Source organism: Vulpes vulpes, chromosome 12 (assembly GCF_048418805.1).
Source record: "Vulpes vulpes isolate BD-2025 chromosome 12, VulVul3, whole genome shotgun sequence".
Classification (NCBI taxonomy): domain Eukaryota; kingdom Metazoa; phylum Chordata; class Mammalia; order Carnivora; family Canidae; genus Vulpes; species Vulpes vulpes.
Window position 1 is genome coordinate 90910001 of NC_132791.1, and position 26645 is coordinate 90936645.

General features: G+C 44.1%; 2 protein-coding genes and 1 non-coding gene across 5 annotated transcripts in view; all 3 read right to left on the reverse strand.

Annotated features, from left to right (window-relative positions):
- The window catches only part of LOC140594642 (N-acetyllactosaminide beta-1,6-N-acetylglucosaminyl-transferase-like), a 22159-nt gene extending 9619 nt beyond the window's left edge, over positions 1-12540 (reverse strand). Inside the window, exon 1 of the mRNA XM_072729156.1 lies at positions 11516-12540. Coding sequence (XP_072585257.1) covers positions 11516-12434 — 919 coding nt within the window. The 5' untranslated portion in view covers positions 12435-12540. The remainder of the gene's footprint in view (positions 1-11515) is intronic.
- The window catches only part of GCNT2 (glucosaminyl (N-acetyl) transferase 2 (I blood group)), an 83115-nt gene that overhangs the window by 45699 nt on the left and 10771 nt on the right, over positions 1-26645 (reverse strand). Inside the window, exon 2 of one of the 3 annotated variants that reach the window (XR_011995689.1) lies at positions 1-169. This exon is cut by the window's left edge and continues 3154 nt beyond it. The exons of 1 other annotated variant lie outside the window; for it this stretch is intronic. Coding sequence is in view for 1 of the 2 variants with exons in the window: in XM_072729155.1 (XP_072585256.1) it covers positions 18129-18217 (89 nt within the window). In the remaining variant the exon portion in view is untranslated. Of the gene's footprint in view, positions 170-18042; positions 18218-26645 lie in introns of those variants that run through there. One more of the 3 variants, XM_072729155.1, reaches the window with a different exon arrangement.
- Positions 23383-23454, reverse strand: TRNAK-CUU (transfer RNA lysine (anticodon CUU)). The gene has a single exon. It is a non-coding gene; the product is annotated as a tRNA-Lys (tRNA).

Below are 26645 nucleotides of genomic sequence, written 5' to 3' on the forward strand. Positions count from 1 at the left end.
AATTTGAAAAGACATATGAGGGGATCCCTGGGTGGCTCAGCGGTTTGGCGCCTGCCTTTGGCCCAGGGCGCGATCCTGGAGTCCCGGGATCGAGTCCCGCGTCGGGCTCCCGGCATGGAGCCTGCTTCTCCCTCCTCCTGTGTCTCTGCCTCTCTCTCTCTCTCTATGTCTATCATAAATAAATAAATAAATAAATAAATAAATAAATCTTTTTAAAAAATGAAAAGACATATGATGCACCTTTCCGTTTATTTCAGAATTATTTACAATAACCAAGACATAGACGCAACCCAAGTGTCCATCTATAGATGAATGGATAAGGAAGATGGTGTGTGTGTGTGTGTGTGCACAATGGGATATTACTCAGCCATTTAAAAAAGAAGGAAATCTTGCCATTTTGACAAGACCATACAAAAGGAAACAAACAAGAACCCAGACTCTTAAATACAGAGAGCAAACTGGTAGTTGCCAGAAGAAAGGTGGGGGGAGGGTGTGGATAGGTGTTAACAGATAAGGAGGGGTAATAGTACACTTATCTTGATGAGCACTGGGCAATGTACAGAACTATTAAATCAATATATTGTACACCTGAAACTAATATAACATTACGTGTTAATTATATTTGAATAAAAAAATATTTCCATTTAAATCAATTCAATAACTATTCTCACCCCGCGGGATGTTCACTATGTTGGGCTGCCAAAAATGTAAAAGGTCAGTCAGGGCAATATGATATTCACATAATTATAACATAGAGAAGACTGTAGAATGACATAAAGGAGTTACAGCAAAGGTTTACAAAGTGTATAATTGGAAACCAAAATCAGGAAAAGCTTCCTAAATGACAAGCCATTGAATGCAGACATATTAAAGCCGTTATTTAAATGGGAGAAGTGGAGGAGAATGGTCCATGTAGAGAGGATGACCTGAAGAAAAGTGCCAAAGGCAGGAACACAAGGCACAGTGGTTTTTCTGGAACATTCTTTTCAAGGAAAGCAGCAGTGGGAATTGACAGTGAAGTGATATTGTGATAATGAGGTGATATTTACTAGGAATATGCTGATATCCAATACGCCATGTTGAGATGTTTATACAGAGTAATTCAATAAGCCGTGGGAACTCCCTGAAGCATTGGGTTTGAGAAGTTATTCTTAGAGCCATGCCTTGATTAGAAAAATATGTCAAGAGTGTTAGAATGGTTTGAAGAGAGAGACCTGGGCTAGAGAGCCCACTTGGACGGGTCTAACAATCTATTTGAGAGGCACGATGGGCTGGAGTTTCAGTGGTTGTGATGGGAACAGGGCGGTGATACTCACTAGAAACCATCCCAGACAGAATGTACAGAATGTGCTGATTAGATATGGGGCAGAAAGGCGTTGGCTAATGCGATTAGATATGGGGAGAATGGTGGTACCAGTTACAGAGACTCTGGAGAACTGGGTTTGTGGGAGTAGGGAGGTGGAAGGGGAAGCATCTCAGCAGGTGCCAATGGGAGTCTCAGGAGGAAATATCCAAAAGACAAGGAGAAAAGTAGGAGAGGGCATGGGGAGCGTGATGCAGGATTATGATGCATTAGTACCCAAACAGTGTTGAGCTGTAGACATAAATTAGAATCACCAAGGGAAAGAGAACAGTAAGAGCCAAAAAAAAAAAAAAAAAAAAAAAAAAAGAAGCAAGCTGAGGAAAGACTTCAGGGGGATGCTTCCTGAAAATTCAAATTTCCCCAATTCTGAATTTCTCTGAGAATAGTGACTCTAAAATCAATTATCAAGCAAGTCTTAACTCAATAGTCAGTAACCAAGAGTATGAAAAGAACAAAATTATCCATTTAAATACAAGTTTCTCAAAGAGGGATTATAAAAGCAATGCCCTTTAACACATTTGGCAACATGATAGCCTTTCCATAGTGTTGAAATCATAGCTGAAAAAGTTAAAAATAGAACTACCCTATGATCCAACAATTGCATTACGAGGTGTTTACCCAAAGAATACAAAAATACTAATTCACAGGGATACATGCACCCCATGTTTATCTCAAAATTATCTACAATAGCCAAATTACAGAAAAAACCCAAGCGTCCATTGACTGATGAATGCAAAAAGAAGATGCGGTATCTATATACATGGAATATTACTCAGCTATTAAAAAAAAAGAATGAAATCTTACCATTTGCAATGGCATGGATGGAGTTAGAGAGTATTATGTTCAGCGAAATAAGTCAGAGAAAGACAAATACCCTATGATTTCACTCATAGGTGGAATTTAAGAAACAAAACAAATGAGCTAAAGGAAAAAAAGAGAGAGGCAAACTTACCATAGACACACACTCTTGACTATAGAGAACAAACAGATGCTTACCAGAGGGAAGGTGGGTGGGAGATGGGTGAAAGAGGTGATGGGGATTCAGGAGGGCACTTGTGACGATGTGTGCAAGTGCGGGATCACTATGTTGTACACTTGAAATTAATGTCACACGGTATGTTAACTAACTGGAATTTAAATAAAACTTTAAAAAGATCATGTACTTCTTCCAATATGTAACAGATTATAAATAAATAAATAAATAAATAAATAAATAAATAAATAAATAAAACTAGACAGTCCTCAAGAAAAAAAATTGCCATGACAAAGTATCGTTCAAAGACTACTGGCTTGAATCTTCGGTAATTATTTCCTTGTGGCTCTTACCCTATCTGCCTTTCTAAGTAAAAATGACTTACAGAAAAGAACAGTTCTATACATGAACTGTAGGGAGGAGACAAAACACTGGATTAGCCCTAAAACAAACTGAATTCGTGTTCTGACTGTACCAATGTCCAGCCGTTCAATAAACTCACGATATATTGAGAGAAGGATGTGCATCCTACAGGGAGTTTAGGTTGAAAAGTCAGTGTATAAAGGGGAAACAACATTCAGTCAAAATTCCTCTGGAGAAATCCCTTGGGAATGTGCCACATTAAGATGACACAGAGTCTCCATAATCCCAACACGACTGATTTTTCCCTTTAATCTTAGTCCAGAGGGTGGTTTCTTCTAACAAGAGCCAGATGAAGAAGTTGGCTCGAGCTGAGGAGGTATCTTATGAGATGTACACGATGTCTTTAACACTAGGGAGCTGTGGGAACCAAACCCATGGTGGGTATAAGTAGAATCCACCTCATACTCACTCTGAGCCCCAGACAAACTGGGTGGAATGGAGGGCAGAATGGCAAAACCATTAAAATTTATGGACACTGTGTGTGTGCATGCATGTGTATGTGTGAAAGCAGTTGAGCTTGTGCAAGTGAAATGAATATAAGTTGAGACTCCATTATATTGAGCATTGCTCATGTACCAAGGGTTGTGCTGGGTATGAAGAAAACAAAAACTAGCAGGTGCAGCTTCTACCTTTGAAGCTCAGCCTAGAAGGCTACGGAGAACACAAACACAGCTCTCCAAGACTAAGGATAGTACAGTGTGATATGGGAGGAGTGAGTCCCCAGGAGTGAGAGTTAGGAAAGTCTTTTTACAGAGTGACTTTAAGCTAAATCTTAAAAAATAAAATGTCAGTCAAATGAGTGAGAGGGAAGAAAAGCCCAGAGATCCTGTCAGGGGGACTGGCATGAGTCAAGGCAGGGAGGGTGGGAGTGGCACATCTGGGACTCACAAGTCATCTGGTAGAGCTGGAGTACAGTATGGGATGGGGTGCATAGCAAGAGGAGGTGCTGAAAGGCTGAGAGGCCAGACTGCAATGAATGCCCTGTGCCCAGTGAAGGGGCTGAGATGTCATATTGGAGATGATGAGGCTCCACTGAAGGTTGTCCAGGAGAGAGATGATTGCATGATCAACTTTTTTTTTTTTTTTTTTTTGCATTATCAGTTTTGATAAAGGTCATCCTGTCACTATGGAGGATGGGTTAAAGCAGGCTGGGAATGGAGTCAGGGGAAATACAGTCAACCCTAGAACATTGCAGGGCTCAGGGGTGCCAGCCACTGGTGCAGGAGAAAATCCACAAATAACTTTGGACTCTCCCCAAACTTAACTATGAATAGCCCACTGTTGACGGGAAGCCTTCCCAATGACACATAGGCAACACAAATTTTGTAAATGATACGTATCGTATACAATATTCCAACAATAAAGTGACCTAGACAAAGGGAGGTGCTATTTGGAAAATCATAAAGAAGAGAAAATACATTTGTAGGACCGTACGGTAAAAATGTGTAAGTGGACTCACCGAGTTCAAACCCACACAGTTAGAAAGAAAGGAGACTGTTGTGGGGGGTGGGGGGGACAAGGGGACACAGATGGGCAGCACCAGGGGTGCAGAGGAGGCAGGGAGCCAGATTCAGTTTATTGACTGTTTAGTCTGTATCCAGCGCGGTGCCAAGATCTTGTACTCATAGTCTTGTTTTGCATGTTGCCAGGTCATGTCATCCCCGTGGCCGTCACATGAGGGCCTGGCCCACCTCATGCCAGGTCCAGAACTCACCATCACTCACTTGGCCACGACACACTGGCTGCTTTTCTGGCTCCTGAACCCCAAGATCTCCTGCTCATTTGCCCCCCCCACCCCGCCCCCGCCTAGAAGCTGTTTCTCAAGGGCTTGGCTGGCTCGTTCTCATTTAGGAGACGCAGCTCTTGTGCTACTTAAACCAAAAAGCCTTCCCTGACCCACTCCATGTAAAGCAGGTCCCTTTCTGACCAGCCTGCGTTTCCTTCAGAGCATCTACGGTAATCTCTAATTATCTGTCTGCTTATTCTTATCCATGTTCCGCATCTGGAATATATGCTCTGTGAGGTGGGGGGGGCCTTATTCATCTTGTAAAGGACTATATCCCAATGCCAAGCCTAGTATCTAGGTGCTCCACAAATATTTATTAAACGAATATGCATTTTATAGATGAAGACATCATAACAAGAGTAACAGTAATAAAAATTAACGCAGGGCACTGGCCCAGTTCCTTTAAGCTTCACATGCTTGATGTGATGTAAATATTGATGTAAATATTACTCTCTTCTTCATTTTATAGATGGGGAAACTGAGGCCCCCAGTTCAGGTAACCTATCCAAGGTCACACAGCTTGTAAATGGCACAACAGGCATTTAAATGCAGGCAGTTTGGGGACACCTGGGTGGCTCAGTGGTTGAGTGTCTGCCTTTGGTTCAGGTCGTGATCCCGGGGTCCTGGGATCGAGTCCTACATCAGGCTCAATCCCCACACAGAGCCTGCTTCTCCCTCTGTCTATGTCTCTGCTTCTCTCTCTGTCTCTCATGAATAAATAAATAAAATCTTTAAAAAAATTAAAAATTAAAAAATTAAAGATAAATAAATAAATCCAAGCAGTTTGGCTCCAGGCTCTACTACTAGAAGACTGTGCTTTTTTTTTTTTTTTTCTAAATAAATGTCAGGCCACGTGGCTGGGAAAGGAGATGCTGAGATTCCAACCTGGGTCTCTCCAAGGCTTGGAACCCAAGCTCTAGGGAAAGTCAGGTCCACAGAGATGAGGCAACGAGAACTGCCGAGAGAGAGAGAGAGAGAGAGAGAGAGAGAGAGCGAGCCCAGGCCGTGAGGCAGAGCTAAGAGAGGATGGTGTGGGATTCGAGGACACACAAAAGTGAGGGTGTAGGCTGAGGTCCAAGTGTACAGGATTTGAGGCGCTCTCTCCTTCGCCGTGCCTTCTGCTTTTGGAGCGAGGCACATAACTCAACCCTTCCGATTCCATCTTCACATCGGGTTCAAGTACTGACCAGACAAGATTCTTGAGATTAAACTAAGATAACACAAACCCATTGGCAGATGTTCAGTAAATAGGCTCCTCATTTTTCCTGTACCTCTCACTCACACGGAAAAGCCCGAGTTCCCGGAAAATGGCCTAACTATCCAGATGACATAAGGAACAAGACAGGACATTCTTGGCTGGCCCCATCCATATAACCATTCCACAAGCTTAAAGAGACTTAACCAATTAGCAAAGTTGCATCTTCTGAACATTTGCAGTTTTTGCAACAATTAAATGAAGAATTCATAAAACTCGGTACCATTTAATCTAAATGTATTAACACAGGTCTCACCTCTCCTTCCTTTACATGTTTCTTTCTATTTTTACTTCTTGCTAGGTATACGAAATATTTGCCTTTGTCACGTATTTTGATCTTCGAGTTTCTCGTCTGCAAAATGGGAACGATGGTCCTTTTATAGGGGTCTTACAGGGGTTAAAGGAGATCATGTGTAAGTATTTTTCACAAAATATTCTTCAAACATAACAAAGGAACATTATTAAAAGTATTTTTATGGGGGTGCCTCGCTAGCTCACTTAATAGAGCATGTGAGGTTTTTTTTTTTTAAAGATTTATTTATGTGAGAGAGAGAGAGAGAGAGACAGCAGGGTTGAAGGGCAGAGGGAGAAGGAGAGAGAGAATCTCAAGCAGACTCTGTGCTGAGCATAGAGCCTGACTTGAGGCTCCATCTCACGACCCTGAGATCATGACCTGAGCCAAAATCAAGAGTTGGATGCTTTACCAACTGAGCCACCCAAGGGCCCCAAGAGCCCCAAGCATGTGACTCTTGATCTCAGGGTTGTGCATTTGAGCCCCATGTTGGGTATAGAGACTACTTAAAAATAAAATCTTAAAAAAAAAATCTTTTAGGGCACCCGAGTGGCTCAGTGGTTGAGCATCTGCCTTTGGCTTAGGTCGTGATCCTGGGGTCCTGGGATCGAGTCCCACATCAGGCTCCCCTCAGGGAGCCTGCCTCTCCCTCGCCTATGTCTCTGCCTCTCTCTCTTTATCTCTCATGAATAAATAAATAAAATCTTTTTTAAAAAATGCTTTTATGGGGCAGAAAGGATAAGCTTATTGAGATCATGCCACCTCCACGAAAGTAATTTAACTAGTATTCTCCAAATTACAATTGCCAAAAGGCTTAAAGTTTTATAACTTGGCTAAATCTCACCCCTCTAAGACCAGGTGGAGATGCTCATTAGCACTCTGCCCACAGGACCAGGATCCATGTTGCAGTGGGGAGTTGTGCTGTCACCTCACCAGTGTCACCCTATGGAATCATCTTCCTCCATTGCCTGCCCTTTGGGAAAGTGACCCAAGAAGAACTGGTCAGCATTCTTCACTGCACCCCCTCCCACCCAGTTTAATTAGGGATAAGAATTGAGACTGAGGAGGTCCAATCTGAGGACTCTCTTAAACTATTGCTGGAACTCTCAGGAAAAAGACTTTCTTGCCTTTCTTGACTTTCTTGAATGGGGCTGACACAGAAAGAGAGGGTGACCAACTTGTTCCAGTGTACCTGGGACTTTCCTAATTCTAGCACTGAGCATCACATACCTAAGACCTCCCTTTAGCTCTGGAGAAATAGGGATGGTTTTTAACCCCCCAGAGAGACCACCTGGCAAGAGAGAGTCCTGAATACATTGTTTCCACTCTGCATCTAGCTTTATTTGGAGCCCTTGAGCATCTCAATTCTGTGACCCAGGGGGTTCTGGGATCTATTTCAGCAACTTTCAGTTGTGTTTCTGTCACTTGCCACTTAAGGAGTCAGAGCACACTCCCAAAGAATGTGCCCATATAAATAAAACTCAAAGTGAAAAAAGCAAAATAAATTGAAGTAGGAAACACGCTATTTTTAGATTTGAAAAATGCGGAAATGTGATCATGCGGTCACTTCTGAGGTTGAGATAATTTATTTGAAGAAGGGGCTCTGAAAAAAAATGTATACAAAATGGAAAAAGGAAGAGAGGCAAATGAAAACATTCTTACAGAAGAAAAACCGCATGGCATGAGAAAGGTCAGAGTAATGCATGAGCAAAAATTCAAAAGAACAAACTTACGGGAGAGAGAGGGTGGTGGTGGGGGAAGTAGCTGGGAAAGGACTGGCCCTAAAGTGGGACCAGAAGACAATTTAGCCACGGGAATGGACTTGCAAAACAGCAGCCGAATAGCTGTTTCTGCAGATACTAATCAAGTCCACAGGATTGAAAGCAAAGACTTAAATGGCCTCTGGCACGCCACCATGGGGCAGGTAGGCCAAAAACAATGTTATAGGAATAACCAGAAAAGTTAGAGAACTTGGTCTTTTTCCAAGGTGACACAGATCAATGATTTCAAAGATCTGATCAGTTGGAAAATAAAAGCATACACCAGAATTCAAGGTGGACTATTGCTAAGCAGAGCCTGGTGTTCTGCGGTGTTGATCAGAGAAATGTTGAAAATTGTGCTCCTGGAGGGTTTTCTTTGGGAATATGGCCTGAGGGAGAGGTCTAGACAGTTTGTCCAGGAGCCACATAGAGTGGCATCCTTCCAACGATGCCACTGCTGAAGCAGGATGTGAGACTGGGGCCTCTTTTCCCCAAGGGACTCTTTCTGGCCCGTTTCAATACCATTTCTAATTCCATTGCAATAGGGAAAAGCCTAGGGGTTGAAAACCAAGAGAGAAATCATTTTCTCAATAGAAAGAGAACATCATGGGAAAAAAAGCTACATGAAGCTATGTGATTCGGTGCTATCTCTGCGAAGGTACTTTTTATTGAGTCTTACTTACCAACTTTAAACCAATTTCACTTGGTTTTCTGATGTCATCTAATTATAAGGAACTAGTCATGTTCTTGGTCCTGTTACTCTTGTGGGTGATTTGGAGAACCTGATGCACCTATGCACCGTCTTTCTAGCACAACCCTTTTAATTTAGGATGTGTGGTCGAAGAGAGGAAGGGACTTTTGAAGGAGGAAAGGAACAACACTACTTGTACTTTAATTTTTTGAGAAAAGATGTTGACACTGTACTTGCGGAAGGACTTTTCTTCTCTCTTTTTTTTTATAAATTTATTTTTTTTGGTGTTCAATTTGCCACCATATAGCATAACACCCAGTGCTCATCCTACCAAGTGCCCCCCTCAGTGCCGGTCACCCAGTCACCCCCATCCCCCACCCACCTCCCCTTCTACCACCCCTAGTTTGTTTCCCAGAGTTAGGAGTCTCTCATGTTCTGTCTCCCTTTCTGATATTTCCCACTTGTTTTTTCTTTTCTTAACCTGACATTGAAAACAGAAGAGCTAGTATCGCTAAACGTTGGTTGGTAACCAAGAACCAAATTCACACACTAAATCTCAAGTCACAAGGAATACTCAAGCATAAAACCCCAGAGTTACTTGAGTGTGTGATTGGATTTTACATTGCCTTTGAAGATGGAGACATCCAGCATGGGTTAGAGCATTTGATGAATTGGTTTTTGTTGTTTTTTTTTAAACTTGCAATTCAGGAAGGCCCCACCTACAAGCAGGATATCCTTTCTCCCTGAACCAGGATGCCATCCAGCGTCTAGGAAAGGAAGGAGGCAAAGCCGCAGGAGACATCCTGTTAGACTCTAATGCATCCCTTGCAGAATCACACCTGAGGGATCACTGATCCTGGGTGGTACTTGCCTTCCTCCCTGGAGGATGTCCTTGGGGGAGCTCTCCCTTTCCTCCAAAGGAAATGGAATGCATTCACCAAGGCTAATGGTCAACCCAGAATCCAGACTCATCAGAATTTTTATCTTCCTACAAATTCCAGGGTCTTCTGCAGTGAAAGGCATAGGTAGAGACAAAGGGGGGTCTTCTTACCTGGGCCCTCATTTGGTAGTTGGAGAGATTTGAGGTTCCAAGAGGTTATGTGATTTACAAGGAGTCATACAGTCGCTCCGAGAAGCTATAAAGGAGCATATGGCAAAAATGTTTTCCTCGGGATCCCTGGGTGGCTCAGCAGTTTGGCGCCTGCCTTTGGCCCAGGGTGTGATCCTGGAGTCCCGGGATCGAGTCCCGCCTTGGGCTCCCTGCATGGAGCCTGCTTCTCCCTCTGCCTGTGTCTCTGCCTCTCTCTGTGTGTGTTTGTCTCTCATGAATAAATAAATAAAATCTTTAAAAAATAATGTTTTCCTCTCCTGTGCTTATCTACATATCAATCTTGGTCTTTCACCTTGTCTATTGGACTAGGGCTGGAAAGGAGAAGGAGGCTAAGGAGATTTAAAAAAAAAAAAAAAAGGAGGAGGGTGAAAGATTCCTTCTTCCCTTGGTTTTCTTCTATTGATTTGACAGACTGACTGTCCACCTGTCACAGTAACCAGGGACATTTTACTCCAGCCCAAATCCACATTTGTCATTTTTTAAAAAGGAGAGATTCCAGATTTTGTTAAGTTCATGAAATGCCTTCATCTCAGACCATATGTAGGAAACCACATAGCTAGTACTGATCTTTTAGACACCAAAAGGGAATAGTGAGAACAGAAAGGACTACATATTTAAATATGAAAATCAGCCTCTACGGACCTGAAGCACCCAAATTATCTACAGATGATGGAACAACAGACAAGAGGTGAAAGTGGGGTCATGCAGAGAGGGAGGTCAGGAGAGAGAGAGCTCACAGTACAAGAGCAAACCCTGTTCACCAGGCCAGTCACCCTGGGATTCAGAGACCAAACACGGTATTTTCCAGAGAATACTGGCATGTTTATCGCCCAGCAGGCCCTGCCCTGCAGCCTGAGAGCACCTACCAGTGTTTCCAAGTTGGCAGCCCCCCAAAACCAGAACAATGATTGCTTTTCTCTTGCTATAATAATGCTGTTGAGTTCATCAGAGATCCATTTAGTATTTTTCATGGAGTCCAAAGCATGCGATTTCCTTTAGAGGAAATCTTATCATGTTTTATGTAGCTTAAAAAATAATTGATCTCGTCCATTAGTAAAGGCAGAAATGTTTTGATGAGAGAAGGAGCTGCTCCTAGAATCTCATTTGTGATCTGAAGTAAGATGTTAAAAAAAACCCCACAAAACTCTATACATGTGATACAGTATATGTATGAGTCCAAATATTTTCAATTCAGTGGGTCTTAGGGAGACAACCATGGTGTGAAGCCTTATGCTTGTTCATTCATTCATTCATTCATTCATTCATTCTATCACTCAATCATTTATTTAATTTATCCACCATGCAGTAGATAACAAAATAGAAAATGACCCCAACATCATGGAGCTTATAATGCAGAGGAGGCCAAGAACAAACCCATGCAAATAAGTAAATATGATTATTCCGAATGAAAAAAAAATGATTGTTCCAAATTCCTTTGAAAGAAGAACAGGGTGGCGTGGTGAGCTCAACCTCTGTGAGCTATAGACATCTGGCTGACGAAAAGCCTATAAAGGTCTGGGGGTAGGAAGGAGATTGGCTGAGGCCAAGGCCCTGGCGTAAGAGCGGGTCTGACAAATCTGGGGGAGAGCAAGACCACCACCATGGACTGAGAACAGTAATACCTATTGTGGCAAAGATGTAGCAAGATGCACACAAGAGACCATGATCAGTTGTCAGGCAATACTGCTGAAAGGTATTACTTGGCCATGCCAGGCCCCGATTCTGCATCTGGAAAGGATCCAGAGCGAGAACCATGGATTTCACTTTTCATCTTCTATGTCCACTACAAAGGACCAGGCTCTTGAAAAGCCTTTCCAAGTACACCACGTCGTCATTATGTGAAACACGGAATCGCACATACCTGGGATCCTATTGAGCGTCACCCAGAAATGTTCATCAGGACTAAAAGTGTCTTTGGACCACTGGAGCAAGTCAATAGCCCGTGGGTCGTGGAGGACGAAGTCGGTAAACTCTCTTGATAGAGCAACATAGGCAGAGCCAAAGTAAATGGTGAGATTATGGGGAGGGGGTGGTTTCAACGCTGTGGTTCTGATCACATAGGAAAGCTCTTTGCCCAGGTGCTCCCGGTGGACGTACTTGGTGCGCCCGATGGCGTGACTGGGGGGCAGCACCCCGGGGGTGATGTTTTTCCCTTTATAACCCTTCAGATACCGAACGATCTCCTTGTTGGTCTTCAGGGGGAAATCCTGGCCACACGTGTTGATGGCGTACTTCCAGGGCACCTGGGAGGCCGCCAGATCCTTGAGGCAGTTCAGGTCGGCCTGGAGCCTGGAGATGCCCCCGTAGACCACGGGCTCCATCCTCGAGGCCAGGAAAGCATTGGGGAAGCAGCTCAGCAGCTGCTCTACTGCATCTTTAAATTCAGCTGTCGCCTTTTCATCCACATGCACACAGTAGACATTCTGAGGCATGTAAACGGCTCTGAAGAGCCTGGCGAAGGTCTCGAAATGGTGATGGATGACCATGGTGTACGCCAAAGCAAAGTCAGCCTCTTCTTCAGATAAAGGGGCCGTGATGTAGTGGCTCTGGGTCAGGTAATCCCTGCACGAAGTCCTCTTGTGTATCATCAGTTTGTTTCTCCACGGGAACGGCGCTTTGCCTTTGATAAAGGATGTGCAAACCTGAGTCAGCATCAGAGCCTCCGAGTGATTCAGCTTCTGGAAGCTTTGCTCTCCCCCAGAACCCAACATGTAGCACACGATAAAAACGATCACGCAGGAGACGGCCGCTATGTAGAGGTAGCGCGTGGATGAAGGCATGCCTCCCAGGGGCGAGGCTGCAAGCCGGCCAGGATCTGCAAGTCCTTCCCCAGACTTTCTTCTGCCTCGGAGTCCTGGCTGTGGCACATGCTCCGGTGCCTCCTGGCCCGAGGGAGCGCGGGGAACTGAGTCAGTGTCACCCGGGAGGCCTCCCTGGGCTGATACCAGCAGCCTCGTTCTGCTTCTGGATCGCCTTTGTCCACAGCCCGGTGGCAGGTCCCCGAAGCCCAGCCTCCCCCCCCCCCCACCTCCTGCCTCCTCCTGCACCTCCGCTGCCCCCCAGCTCCGGCAGCTCCTGTCCCCCGGCAGATTTGGCTTCTCAGATGTCCTGCCTTGGAGTTGCCCGTGTGTCTCTCCCCCCACCCCGGCGCCTTCGTTTTGGCCACGCAGGGAATTAGCCAAGCGAAAGCCAAAGTTGAAATAATGCGCTCTGGCAGGCGTGCTGCTTCCTGCTAGTCATCCCCAGGCCGCTGTCCCGTGGGGCTGTCCCCTCTGGTGGCTCCTGGCAATCACCTGGCCCTGCGACCCTTCCTGCACAATCCGCGGGATGCAGCGCTGCCCCCCTTCTCAAACTCTTAATGAAAAAAAAAAAAATGCTCTAGTGACAAAAGCCACCGAGGTGACAAGATCTGAAATGAAAAGCAACAGCATCCATCGCGGCTCCTTTGTAATGCTTTGGGGCCCGCCCTACCTTTTTCTAGAACAAGAGATGACGGGATTTCCAGTCCTAGGGGACGGGCCACTTCAGGTTCCCCATCCTGGGACTTTGAGATTAGGTGTCAGCCCCTCTCCTCCCCTTGGGAGGTTCACGGCGGTGCTTTGTCACAGGGTGCTGGAGCCACGCGAACAAGTCCCAGGTGACCTCCTCTCATTTACTTAGGGCTTTAAAGCTTCCCTGGAATGAATTTGAATCCTGGCCACAAGTGATGTTCAGATTAGGGGACCTGGGGGGCACTCAGTCTTAAACACCCAGAGAACATCAGCTGATCCTCAGAGAAGGGCTTTGTACCTGCCCACGCAGGCTTGTTGACCACCTAGGAAATGAACGCTGTTTCCCCCACCTGTAAAGGTAGTGTTTTGGCTAAAGAATATCAAGCTCTTTGACTTAGAAGTTTCTCATCTTCAACCCTCCACTTTTCTAACAGCTGTTTTTTTAAAATATAGATGAATATATTTTATTTATGATGACTTCTAAAATGCAGGTTCAACTCCTGAATGCTTTCCTGTTTCTCCTCACTCTGAATGTCATACCTCAGACCCTCCACCCTATGGCATTAACCCAATGAGCCCCCACCCACCCTATGAAGAAATAAAGTCCTTCAGTGTGCTTTCTCTCCCTCCTTTTGAAAAGTCTCTACCCTGCTACTAATGGAAGAAAGAAGACAGTAGTCTGACCCCTTGCTTTGGCAGGGGTAGGAAAACCAATCCCAGCCCCCATGATTCCAGGCACCAAGCTCCAAGTGATAGACACACCACTTCCTGAGCACACTATATTGTTTGTTTGTTTATTTTCATTTTTTAAAGATTTTATTTATTTATCAGAGAGAGAGAGAGAGAGAGAGAGAGAAGAAATGAGGGGAAGGGCAGAGGAAGAGGAAGAAGCAGGCTCCTCTCTGAGCAGGAAGCCCAACATGGGGCTAGATCCCAGGACCCTGAGATCATGACCTGAGCCAAAGGCAGACGCTTAACCGCTGAGCCACCCAGGTGCCCCTGTTTGTTTGTTTTTGAAATAAACTCTATGCCCAACATGGGGCTCGAACTCACGATGCCCAAGATCAAGAGTCTCGCGTTCCATGGACCAAGCCAGCGAGGTGCCCCTCTGTAGCTTTCCTTTCTGCCACTTTCCATTGTTCCTATTTTTCTTTCTTCCAACTTGTACTTTATTTTCCTCTCTTCATCACTAAATCTTCCTCCTTCTTTAAGACCCACCACAAATGAACTCCATGTAGAACCCACCTTCAAATTTTTCGGCAAGGTAGAAAAAAAAGAAAATGTAGCCATTATGAGCTAAAAGGCAGGGAAATATAATTCTTAGCGTCTTCCACAGAAGAGGAATAAAGCAAACAACATGACAGAGGTGTGCATGATCATGGAAAAGTCAATCCCAAGCTTCTCTTTTTCCCAATAACACCTTCAAATATTAGGTTATTGTATATTTTGTTTCAAAACAACGGAGAGTAATTTCAGCATCTGGCTTGGCAAAGCTTCTTGGCTTAGAATGACTATTAATATATTTGCAGCCTGACGAAGTGTTCAGGGTGCAGATGCGTAACTTAATTAGGCCAACAGAGGCTGTTTACACTGTTGTTTCCAACTGGCCTGCAGCACAGGGGTTTGCATCTACACAGGCTTGGGGACAGACATTATAGTGCCATGATATTAGGAAATATACACTGGCCAAATTAGGAGCTGCCCTAATGTTTCTGAATTCACTCTATTACTTCAAATGGCATTGTTTGTGCGTTGAAAATTTAGCTGTTTCTCCTCTCTGCCCTTTTGGCTGTCCTGGAGCCAACTTCCCCCACCCCCGGGTTCTGCTATTTAATAAAAACCAAGAGAACCCACAGGAGAACTTTTTAAGCAACCGCATGTCGAACAGAGAAAGGCTGTACTTGTTACCTTTCCCCCCTAATAGGCCCTAAGACCTGCTCACCCAGAACAGACACCGTGTATTTTTTTGATACTGAGACTGAACAGCTCAGCCTTCCTTCCCTACACGCCTTTGACTGAAGGCAAGGACCCGGCTGGCACCTGCAAGCCTAGCAACCGAGCCTTGTCACTCACCTTGGAAGCAATTACTCCCGAACTAGCCAATTAATCAGGCGAGACATGTTTACCCTCCCCTGGGGCCCCCTTAAACACTTGCTCTTTCTTCCACTCAGTTTTTATTTTTTGTGTAAATTTGTAAGGAATTCTTCTAGTCATGGAGCTATCTAGAACATAGCTCCAAAATTAAGAGAGTATCCTTTATTTGGAAGGATAGAAGATTCTGAATCTCTATGAATGAAAGAAATCGCCAAGGGGACAAAAGAAGATCCACTGGCACCTCAGTACCACGAGGCTTCCCATGTGAAGGGGCAAGGTGGCAAGACCTAGAGAGCACTGAGTTGAAGCTCTGTTGTGCGTGGCTAGGCAGGCTGTCATAAAAGGTCTTGCATGAAAAACTTGGCTTTCATTTTGTTGCAAAGGGAAACCATCGAAGACATTTTTGGGTGGCGGAGGGCTCCCAGGCAACAAGTGCCAGCCAATGGAGGGGCAAGAGCAAAATAAACCATGGTGAGAAAGTGTGTGTCAACCCATAAATGCATATTGCACCTGTTGATGATAATAATGATAAATGTAAATAAAGCCTGTTAGACTATGAGGTAAAGGTGCTAGCGACACCTTAATGAACAATGTCTCCTAGAAACCACTTTGAGGCTTTGGTGAAGTTTTAGTCATGTAAAATAGCCACAGGACATCAGATACTGCATGTTTTGAGTTTTTTTCTTAAAGAAAGAAATACACATAGAAAAAGGATTTAAGTCCCAGGGTCACTGGGACGCCTGGGTGGCTCAGTGGCTGAGTGTCTGCCTTCAGCTCAGGGTGTGATCCCGGTCCGGGTATCGAGTCCCACATCAGTTCCCTGTGAGAAGCCTACTTCTCTCTCTGCCTCTCTCTGTGTCTCTCATAAATGAATAAAATCTTTTAAATAAATAAATTAATTAATAAATAAATTAATTAAATACATAAATAAATAAATAAAGTCCCACGGTCACTGAGGAATTAATGGGCTGGGAATTAGTGGAAAGTCTAGCCTTACTTTTCCATTCCCTCAACCTTGTAATGTATAAATATGTATGTTACCATATTTATACTATTGATTTACCTATTTGTGTGTGTTGAATGAAGGAATGAATGAGTGAGTAAAAGAAGTCCACATCTCCCTTGGTTCCGGGCACCCATTGGTAAGTGTACTCCCATTTTTTAAAAAAGCTTTTATTTATGTATTCATGAGAGAGACAGAGACATAGGCAGAGGGAGAAGCAGGCTTCCTGCAGGGAGCCTGATAGGGGACTCGATCCCAGAACCCCGGGATCATGACTTGAGCCAAAGGTAGATGCTCAACCACTGAACCACCCAGGCTTCCCGGAAAATCACTCTTCACTGGAATTGGGAACAGAATAACTGATACCTTTTATTTTGACAAACAAAAACCTGACCAGATATTTTATTGAAATGACATTTAAAAATGCACAACTTTCAATCAAATTTCTGTGGGAAATCATGCATGCTGTGTTTTCACTTGTGTAATAAGAAGAGTTGCCCAGGGCTGCCTGGCAGGCTCAGTGGGTTGAGTGTCTGCCTTTGGCTCAGGTCATGATCCAGGGGTCCTGGGATCCAACCCCGAGTCATGCTTCCTCCTTAGTGAGGAGTCTGCTTCTCCCTCTCCCTCTTCCCCCTCCTCTGCTCGTGCTCTCACTTGTGCTCTCTCTCTCTCTCTGCCAAATGAATAAATAAAAAAACTTAAAAAAAAATGAAAGAAGAAGGGCTGCCCATGAACCTGAGTCAGACAGAGGCAAGGTAGGGAGAGACAGATAGGGGGCCATGGAATCAGGCTCACAAAAATCCCAAAAACATGGAGATGAAAGGAAATCAGAGATAAATACAGCAGACCATCCTGCCCAGGTGTCAGAGGTGGGGTCTTGTTATAACAGCTACTTACGACCAACGACCAACGAAGAATTACCAGACAATAAAAAGGAAGCAAGCCATTGAAGGTGCTATCCCTAGTCCTTCCTCAATGGTGGTATCCATAGAGGTGTTAAAAAGATTTGGGTTCCCTGGTTGGCTTTCAATACAAGACCAGCCCTATAGAGCCCCCAGTGGCAACCCTGTCAGGACCCCTCTTACTTCTGAGAGCTTTTTCTCTAGCCTCACTGAACAAAATTCTATTGTTTTACTCTCTTTCGTCCTCAAGATTCATTCTTCGACTCCATGAGACCAGAACCTACTTTCCAGCTTCAAATCCTCCCAATATTACCAATTGGCATGGTGCAAAAATCGGGATACCTGGATTCTAGTCATTTCTCTGACTTTTACTGAGTACATGATCTCAGGTCCCTACTTGCTTCATCTTTAAAAAGGATATTCTCTATAGTCCCTTTTCACTAAAATGAGCTATAATTCAGGATGTGAATGTTGAATCTACTAAGTAAGGGTGACAGTATCCAGGAAGTGTGTGGAATGGCCCCTGTCCTGTAGGAAATTACACCTGTATGTACGTACACAACCTGCAAAAACACAGAAGACTGTGGATCGGTTCCAAATGAGAGGATATCCACGAAGTGTTCTGAGCGCTCAGAGGGGAAAAAGCTCCTTTGGAAGTAAGATGGGGAGAAAGGGCTTCTGGTGGGTGGATTTTGACACTCAGAACATGGAGAAGCCATTCGGATTGGAGAGATGACAACAGCAGAGCAGTACAGAGACAAGAAAGCCCAATGTGGAGAAATTTCCCAGGCAGAGTTGTGAATCTGGAACTTCTCTGGCGTAGCAGCAGATAAAAACCTCCCTTTCAGCCAACTGTGACCTCAGAGTACGGGTCGTGGTGAGAAGGTGGACTTCTTCTTCCCCAGCAACTCAAACAGTCTTCTGTTCTGGTGGGTGGGCCATTTGGCATACTCTGCGTTCAATTCTTGTTGAACAGGTCCAGAATCATCCAGGCATTTGAAAAGAACAGTTTTCAGGCTCCCTCTGCCTATGTCTCTGCTTCTCTCTGCCTCTCATGAATAAGTAAGTAAGATCTTTAGGGACAAAGATGAAAAGGGCAGTTTTCAGTGATGGAAAAAAGAGTGTTAAAAATCTATCATTGTTTTAATTTGTGTTTTAGCACAGCATAGGAGAGCCCTCCATGATTGTGATCTTACTGTTCCAGTAATCCTTTTTTTTTTTTTTTGCTCTCCTGTCTCCGTGTACACCTACAGAGACCTCACTATGAACGTACCACATTGGCACTAAACTCTTTGAAGTGGCACTTCCTCACACACCTTTTCTTTGCTTAATTGCATGTACTTATGCAAACTTCATTATAGTTTCATAATTATTCTGGGAATTGTTTTTCCATTCTCAATTAACTGCTGTCCTTTATTTGGGAAAGAGATGGAGGGGACACAGTCTTGTGCAGGCACACTACATTTAAAATGTTAAATAACAGCAGGAAGGGCCCCACAAGGACAGAGTCTGATGAAGTTTATCAAAGTAACATTGAAAGCGTAAGGCCCGTGGCAGAAAAGGTTGGGTGAATGAGGTGAGATGTTATCATTTCTTGGGCTCGCTGATGGCTGTCCTTTGGAAGGACATTTTGGTGTGGTGTCCTTTGTTATTGAAGCAGGTCAAATGACTCAGGGACTCACTCTTAATTATAACATGTTGGGGGATATGTTTTTCCTTTGAACTAAGAGTAATTCACAAGGAAAGTAGAGAATGGTGACAATCCAATTCACTTTGGACAGCCAACTACGTAATTCTGTGCTGGTGGCCAGATAGTTTGCAAATGGAGGTTTTTGGTTTTCTTTTTCATGATGAATCACAATGTTAAAGAGAAGAAGAAAGAAGACATTTACAAAACACCTCTTCAACTAAAACAACAACTCCCATAACTGAAGAGTCCTCTGATGGGGTTCTCTGGGGAAAATCCACCTCTCCTGAGACCCAATCATTTTGCTTTCTGTACTGTTCATCTAATTAGCAACAGAAGAAGTTGTTGTCTAGATCACCGAACCCAAAGCGTTATTTCAAACTCTCATCTCAGAGGAAGGAAGAAGTTTAATATGCAGATTTTTAAAACCTAGAGAGCAGGTCCAGGGGATGGTTATGCTAGACTGAACCACGGCAGTGTGAACTGAAGTGATCTGCATCTGATTTTGATGGAGCAAAGGTATCGTGGAAACACTTCCTGGATACTTAAGAATGCTACGCAAATACTTGCAAGAGATAGCATATACATATTCAAATAGGCAAATGTCCAAGCATGCGTAGATAGGCGGCAATGTTCTGGTAGCATAAATGTAGCAATTGGAAATATGAAGATCCTGAAATTCGGAGGTTTACCCAATGAAAACAAAATTACCCCAAATAAGTCACAGCAAATGAATATTCCAAGATGAAGGTACACTTCATCTGAATTTACATATGGAAGTGAATCGCTTAACCCTGGAGAACCAAAACATTTGTTTCTATAAGTATGTAGCCAAACTAGGTGTGTCTGTGGCTTGGGGATAAGGATTTTCCAGGTCAAAAGTATGCAAACTTCTGCCAAGCATCCCAACACCTGGAGGGGCTGTAAAAATACAGGTTGCAAGGGCCCTCACCCCAAGCGGTCAGTAAATTCCAGGTAGAATTTAATAGTCCACTTTTCTTTTTTTTTTTTTTTTAAGATTTATTTATTTATTGAGTGGGTGGGAGGGGGAAGGGCAGAAGGAAGAGAGAGAAACTCAAGTGGGCTCTGACTGAGTGTGGAGCTGGACTCGGGCCTCGATCCCATGACCCTGAGATCATGACCTGAGCTGAACCCAAGAGCTGGACACTTAACCAACTGAGCCATCCAGGTGCCCCAATAATCTATGTTTCTAACAAGTTTTTGGAACCAACTGTTTGAGAACCAATAGATCAAAGACCAAACTCTCTGATTTTGTTTTTCCTCAATGACCCTACTTGATCTCTTTTCCTGTGACTAAGTAATTTACCATAAAAACAAACAAACAAAGTTTTGAGAAAAACAATATGGTACGATTTGAAAATACTTAATAAGCATGAACTCAAATAGTGGGTAATCTGATCTCTTGAGTAAAATTTACCTTGGAAAGCTTATCAGCACCACCAGGAAGAATGGAAGAAAATGGACATACAGAAATGTGTTAATACTGCTATTTAAGCCAGAAAAAAAGCCCAGGGGGCACCTGGGTGGCTCAGTCAGGTAAGTAGTTGACTCTTGATTGCAGCTCAGGTCATCATCTCGGGTAGATCTCTGGTCGTGAGATTAGGCCCCACCTTGGGCTCCATGCTCAGCAGAGAGTCTGCTTGAGATTCTGTCTCCCTCTCCTCTGCCCCTATCCCCCACCTCTAAAAAAAGAGAGAGCAAAGCTCTAGCTGCAAGGGGTCCTGCCCCAAATCCCTTCTCTAATTTACTGTATACAGCAAGCACACCTGTGCATAATTCCAGTCTCCTGCAAAAGATGGAACAGGATTACTTACTGAGAAACACTGATATTTTGGGTATCTAATGTGCCATAAACTGAATTAGAAGAAGGGTATGAGAGAGATTTAAAAACAACAACTCAGGGGTGCCTGGGTGGCTGAGTCAGTTAAGCATCAGACTCTTGATTCCAGATTGGGTCATGATCTCAGGGTCATGAGATCAAGTCCCGAGTGATACTCCATGGGTAGCATGGAGTCTGCTTGTCCCTTTCCCTCTGCTCCCCTTCCTGCTGACATGCACTCTCTCTCTCTAAAATAAATAAATAAAACCTTTAAAAATATATATAAAAATACAAAACAACCCCCCCAAAAGAGAGAAAGAAACAGAAATACTAATTATTGGGGGCAAATGTGGGACAACCTGCTGCTGGTCAAAGTGCGAATGGAAAAAACTCTGGAAAATGCAGTAACTTCCAGAGCTGAGCGCAGGCAGGTCCTATGACCCAATAATACCATTCCTGGGAATTTACTCAACAGAATTGTGTACATGTTTATGAAATGACCTACAGCTCAGTATTCACTACAGCCATGTTCACAACAGACCCAAATGCCCATCAACCCAAATGCCCATCAGGGTTTCTCAACCTTGGCACTACTGGCATTTTGGGTTGAATCTGCATTGTTGTGGGGGCTGTCTTGTGCATTGTAGGATGTCTAACAGCATCTCTGGCCTCTACCCACTACATGACAGTAGCACCCCTTGCCTCCAACTGCAAGTTGTGACAACCAAAAATATTTTCAGATATCTCCAAATGTTCCCTTGGGGGGGGGGGGGCAAAATCATCCCTCCTCACTTCATGCCCCTCCTTGTCTCTAAAGAGCAATGAGAGAAAAAAATATATTGTGTTTGCAACACAAAAAATGAATCTCATAGACATAACATTGAGCCAAAAAAAAAAAAAAGCCAGACAGAAAAAGAGTACAGGCTGTTTATTTCCATATATAGAAAGGACAAAAACAGGTCAAAGTAATCTATGGCATTAGACATCAGGGTAGCGACTGGGATGCGGATCATGTTCTGGGTCTTGATGGTTGTTACTTGAGTGTGTTCAGTCCGTGAAATTTTATCAAGCTGATCACTACTGATCTATGCACTTTCCCATGTTCTACAATTCTTCACCAAAAATGAATGAATGAATGAATGAAATGAGTCATGGTCCTTTTCCCAGAAAAACTCTGCTAGGTGAGTCTTCTAGGTGAACGGGGATCAGGAGTCCTAGAAAAACTAATATTTACAGGTTATTATCCCTTGTGATTAAATGCGCTGCAGTACCATGTGCAGAGCCTACTCACTTCCTCAAGGGGACGGATTGCTAAGGGTGTCTCTGCTCTGGTTCCTGGCACCAGCCACTCTGGGCCACGACCCAACCGGCCACCTCTCCTTTCTGCCAGTCAGCAATGCCCAGAAGAAAAGGAGTCAAGAGAAAACAGAACAGGAAGTCAAAAATTCAAAAACTCTTCGCGCTCATCAATGGGGAGCTGAGTGTCAGCCACTTGTAACGTGGAGCAGATGAGGAGAGAGGCAACACCCAGAGACAAGCAGAATGTGTGTTATCAACGGATATGATGACTGCTGGCATCTGGGGCCATCACCCTTATCTGCCCAGCGAGGAATTATGACTCAGGGATCTCCCATCCAGGGTCACTCAGTGGGGAGGTGTGACCTGGGACTGGAAAGTGAGCCACTTTGCCATCCTGTGCCCCATCAGGCAGGCCCAGGAAGGCATCAGCACCCAGATGGCTCCATGGAACCATTGTGAGAAGGAAGTGGGCCTGGGTCCACTTCCAGGGAGACGCAGGCCTTCTTTTTCTCCAGCACTTCTTTTTTCTGTTTCAAGTTCAATCGGTCAACAGTGTTGAGAAAGCACCTACGTTAGAAACACTATGGAAATTCTTTCCTTTCCGCTGCTTTCTTTCTATAGCTCAGAAAAACCATCTGGACAAATCTTTTCCTTGCAGCTCGTATGATGATTGATTTCCAATCTCCATCCCTCCCTCCCCTGTGCAGGTGACCACACTGCTGCATGTTCTGACTGGTCACAAGCAGAAGACATGATCCAGGTAACTCTTGGCCCCGGGTGAACTGGGTTCCTGAGGCCTGGCCCTTGAACTAATTACCAGGTGCTTGGTAAGAATCTGGAGCCCAGAGGCCCCGTGAACCATCCTCTCTTTTCTCTTTCTGCAGAAAACAATTCCCCACGCCCAAGGTTCTCCTTCCTCTGTTCTGACTTGGGGACACCAGGTGTTCAGATCTTGCCTCATGCTTCCTGGATTCCCAGCCCTTCGCAATCCTTAGACACCTGCTGTCCCAGTGACCTGCTAAGTTTCTTTTCTTTTCTTTTTTTTTCAAGCTTTCCTTTCTCCGGGAGACTAGGTCTGAGGCCATCCACATGACTGTTTTATTTGACTGGGGTTTGATACACTATTGCGAGAATTCCATCACAACATAACCCCGCTCCCAAACTTGAAAAACAGTGTTGAATAGCTCCCATTCAGTCCTTTTATTTATTTAAAAATTTTTGTTGTTGTGGGAGCACCTGAGTGGCTCAGCTGATTGGGTGTCTGACTCTTGATCTCAGCTCAGGGCTTGATCCCGGGGTTGTGAGTTCAGGCCCCATGATGGGCTCCACACTGGGCATGGAGCCTGCTTAAAAAATAATAATAGTAATTTAAAAATAAATAAATAAAGATTTTTATTTTTAAGTGATCTCTACACCCAACATGGGGCTCGAACTCACACCCTGAGATCAAGAGTCACATGCTCTACCAACTGAGCCAGCCAGGCACCCCTCCATTTGGTCCTTTCAGATCCCTCCCTCTGTTCTCCATCCTGCAGGAGGGCTGATTTATGGGGAGCTTATTAAGCAGCTCTGGCTCTGGTTGGGTTTGCCAATGAGGGCACGAGAGAGACCTCAAGGTGTTTGCTCCCCAGCTCCTCTCTTGCCAGTCACAGCAGGATAGCTGCTTCCTTAGACCGAAGCTCTCCTCAAAGGGGCCCAGTTCACAGCACTTTTTCCAACCACTCCTTCTTCCAGGCCTAGAAATGGTAATAGTCCCATTATCACTGGCTCTGGGTATTACCATGCACTTTATGGTTTTCCTCCACTCTGCCCACCTTGTCAAAAACAGTCCCTTCAGTAACATTGCATGCCTGCACGGCCTCATTTCTCTGGTATCTTTGCCCAAAAGGCATACCTTGACTCTAATCATGAGGAAACATCAAAATTGCAGTCTTCAAAATGATAAGATCTGGGGGGACAGAAATTTTCTGGGAAGTTGTTCCAAATTAAAGGGGATTAAAGAGGTATGACAGCTAAATGCAGCTTGAGATCGTTAATCAGATCCTAGTTTAGGACGGATGTTCTCAGTACCACCAGTAAGACTGGAATAGGGTCTGTGGTTTGAAGAATCATGACGTTCCACTGGATGGTTGTGCTACAGTCATGTAAGAGATGACTGCGCTTAGGAAACACTGCTTGAAATAGTAAGGAATAATTGGCAAATGGTGTAGGAAAAATAAATACAAGAGAGAGGGAATAAAATAAGGCCAACATGGTAAGATGTTATGGGTTGGAGGATGTGGGAATGAAGGGTACCAGAGAGCTCTAAATTATTCTTGTAAGTATAATAATTTTGAAATGAGTTTAAAAGAAAAGGTTAAAAACTCATTAAGATCTTTAAACATTTTCTAAATAATCAGTCATGTTTTCTTTTTTTAAAAAAAATGTTAATTCCAGTATAGTTCACATACAATGTTGTATTAGTTTCGGGTGTACAATACAGCAACTCCGTGGTTCCATATGTTATTCAGTGTTCATCACGACAAACGTACTCTTAATCCCCATCATGTATTTCACCCATCAGCCCACTCAGCTTCCATCTGGTGACCATCAGTTTGCTCTCTATAATTAAGGGTCTGGTTTTTTGGTTTGTCTCTTTTTTCAAACTCATGTTTCCATTAAGTGCACAGCTTCAGCTGTGGGAATTTCTGCAGGGCAGCCTAGTGGATTAAACTGATCATGAAGTAGGGGGTCAAAAAACCTAGGTGAGGTCATTTTACCTTCTCAAGTATCAGATTCTGCACCTGCAAATTGGAGGTAATAATATCTACCTCTCTTAGAATATTCCTTTAAAAAAAAAAAAAAGATTGATTGATTTATTTGAGAGAAAGAGAGCATGAGCAGGGGAAGGGACAGAGGGAGAGAGAAGCCCAAGTAGGCTCCCTGCTGAGCACCAAGCCTGACTCAGGACTTGATCCCAGGATCCTGAGATTATGACCAGAGCCAAAACCAAGAGTCAGCCACTAAACTGACTGAGCCACCCAGGCACCCCTCCCTCATAGGACTTCTGTGAGGCTTAAATGACTCAATCCATGAAGCATCAGTCTTAAATCTTCTGCTTTCTCCTCAAGAAAGCATTTGTTCTATAGAATTTCTTCTTTGAGAAAAACGTACATTATTGACATCAACAGAACTGCCAACATTGGGGCCATCTAGAAAGTGGAGATATCCCCATTTTATAGAATTAACATTGAACAACGATGCTACTTAAAGATCCATGCTTCGTTATTGGATTCAGCTCTTCCCTACATTTTATGACCAAATGGAAAGCTTGCCTCTCTGAGATTCTGAAATCTAGGGTCTAACATGGGATGGCATAATAAGGGAATACTTTTGCACAGTTTTTACCCTGTGACATATACTGAAAACAATCATGTGTCTGGCACTTGTAAAAAATATGGTCCAAAAAAAAATATATATATATATGTATACAAAGCTCTCTCATCCAGAAGTGTCTGGCCAAGGGACACCAACTGTCTGGGGCCTTGCGTGTCATGCGTGCTGCCGGGATCAATATGCAGCTGATTGGCAACTACTGCCAGCACATCAGCACACAGACAGCTGGGAAGTTCAGCAATAAGCACAAAGCCTAACAAGGGAAGAGGCTGTTGTTACAAGAGACGGTTTGGGAAGAAGCTGAAAACACTCCACACACTCTGGGAAAAGACTGAACTGCTTAGTGGGGCCTGGGTGGCTCAGTCAGTTAAGCATCTGCCTTTGGCTCAGGTCATGATGCTGGAGTTCTGGGTTCAAGCTCCCTGCTCAGCAGAGGGTCTGCAACTCTGTCTGCCCCTCACCCTGCTTGTGTTCTGTCTCTCTTGCTTTTCTCTGTCTCTCAAATAAATAGATAAAATCTTTAAAAAAGGAAAAAAAAAAAAGATAGAGCTGTTTCCAGCTGTACTATGCATTCAGCTGTGCTGGGTGAACCTATGACCTTCAGAACAAGGCAAGGTCTCTACTCTCAGGACCCACATTTTGCCAATAGTGACCTATCATTGTAAGTAATTTCCTTCCCAATCCTGCCTTGTCCGTGATTCCATTTCCACTCCTACCTAATCTTCCCTTTTATGACTTCAGACTAGGAAACAAGGACAACCATAAACCCCAACCCTCGCCTCGCCTTTGCCTGATTCATGATACTGCAGACACTGGAGTTTCGCACACCGGGAAGGAGCCCCAAGAAGTCGCAAGAGCAGCTAAAAACAGCTGCACAGGTTCAGCATTTGCCTGGAAAATTCTACCAGGGTGACTTTATCTTCCATAAAAACTGTTATGATCTTTCATCGAGGCTTGAAGGAGGTTAGTCAGGATTGCACAGATTATAGGAATTTGAAGCTTGCTTCTTTCCTAATAAGGAGAAAACTGCAGAGATGCATTTAGGAATCCTCTGAAGTAAAAACAACTGGTTGTGAAACCCTGTCCAGTGCTGCACTGAATTTGCCAAGCTCAGTAACACAGAATGAGCATTTGGAGCAGCAAACTGAGGTGGATTTAAACCACCCATCTTCCTCAGCGTCCAGGTGTCGGAATGCAGCTAGCACAGAGCAATGAGTGCCCCCAAAATGGAGACCACAGCCATGGGGAGGGACCCTTGAGAAATGGAAGAAACAAAAAATAAAAGCTGCAGAAACGTCAA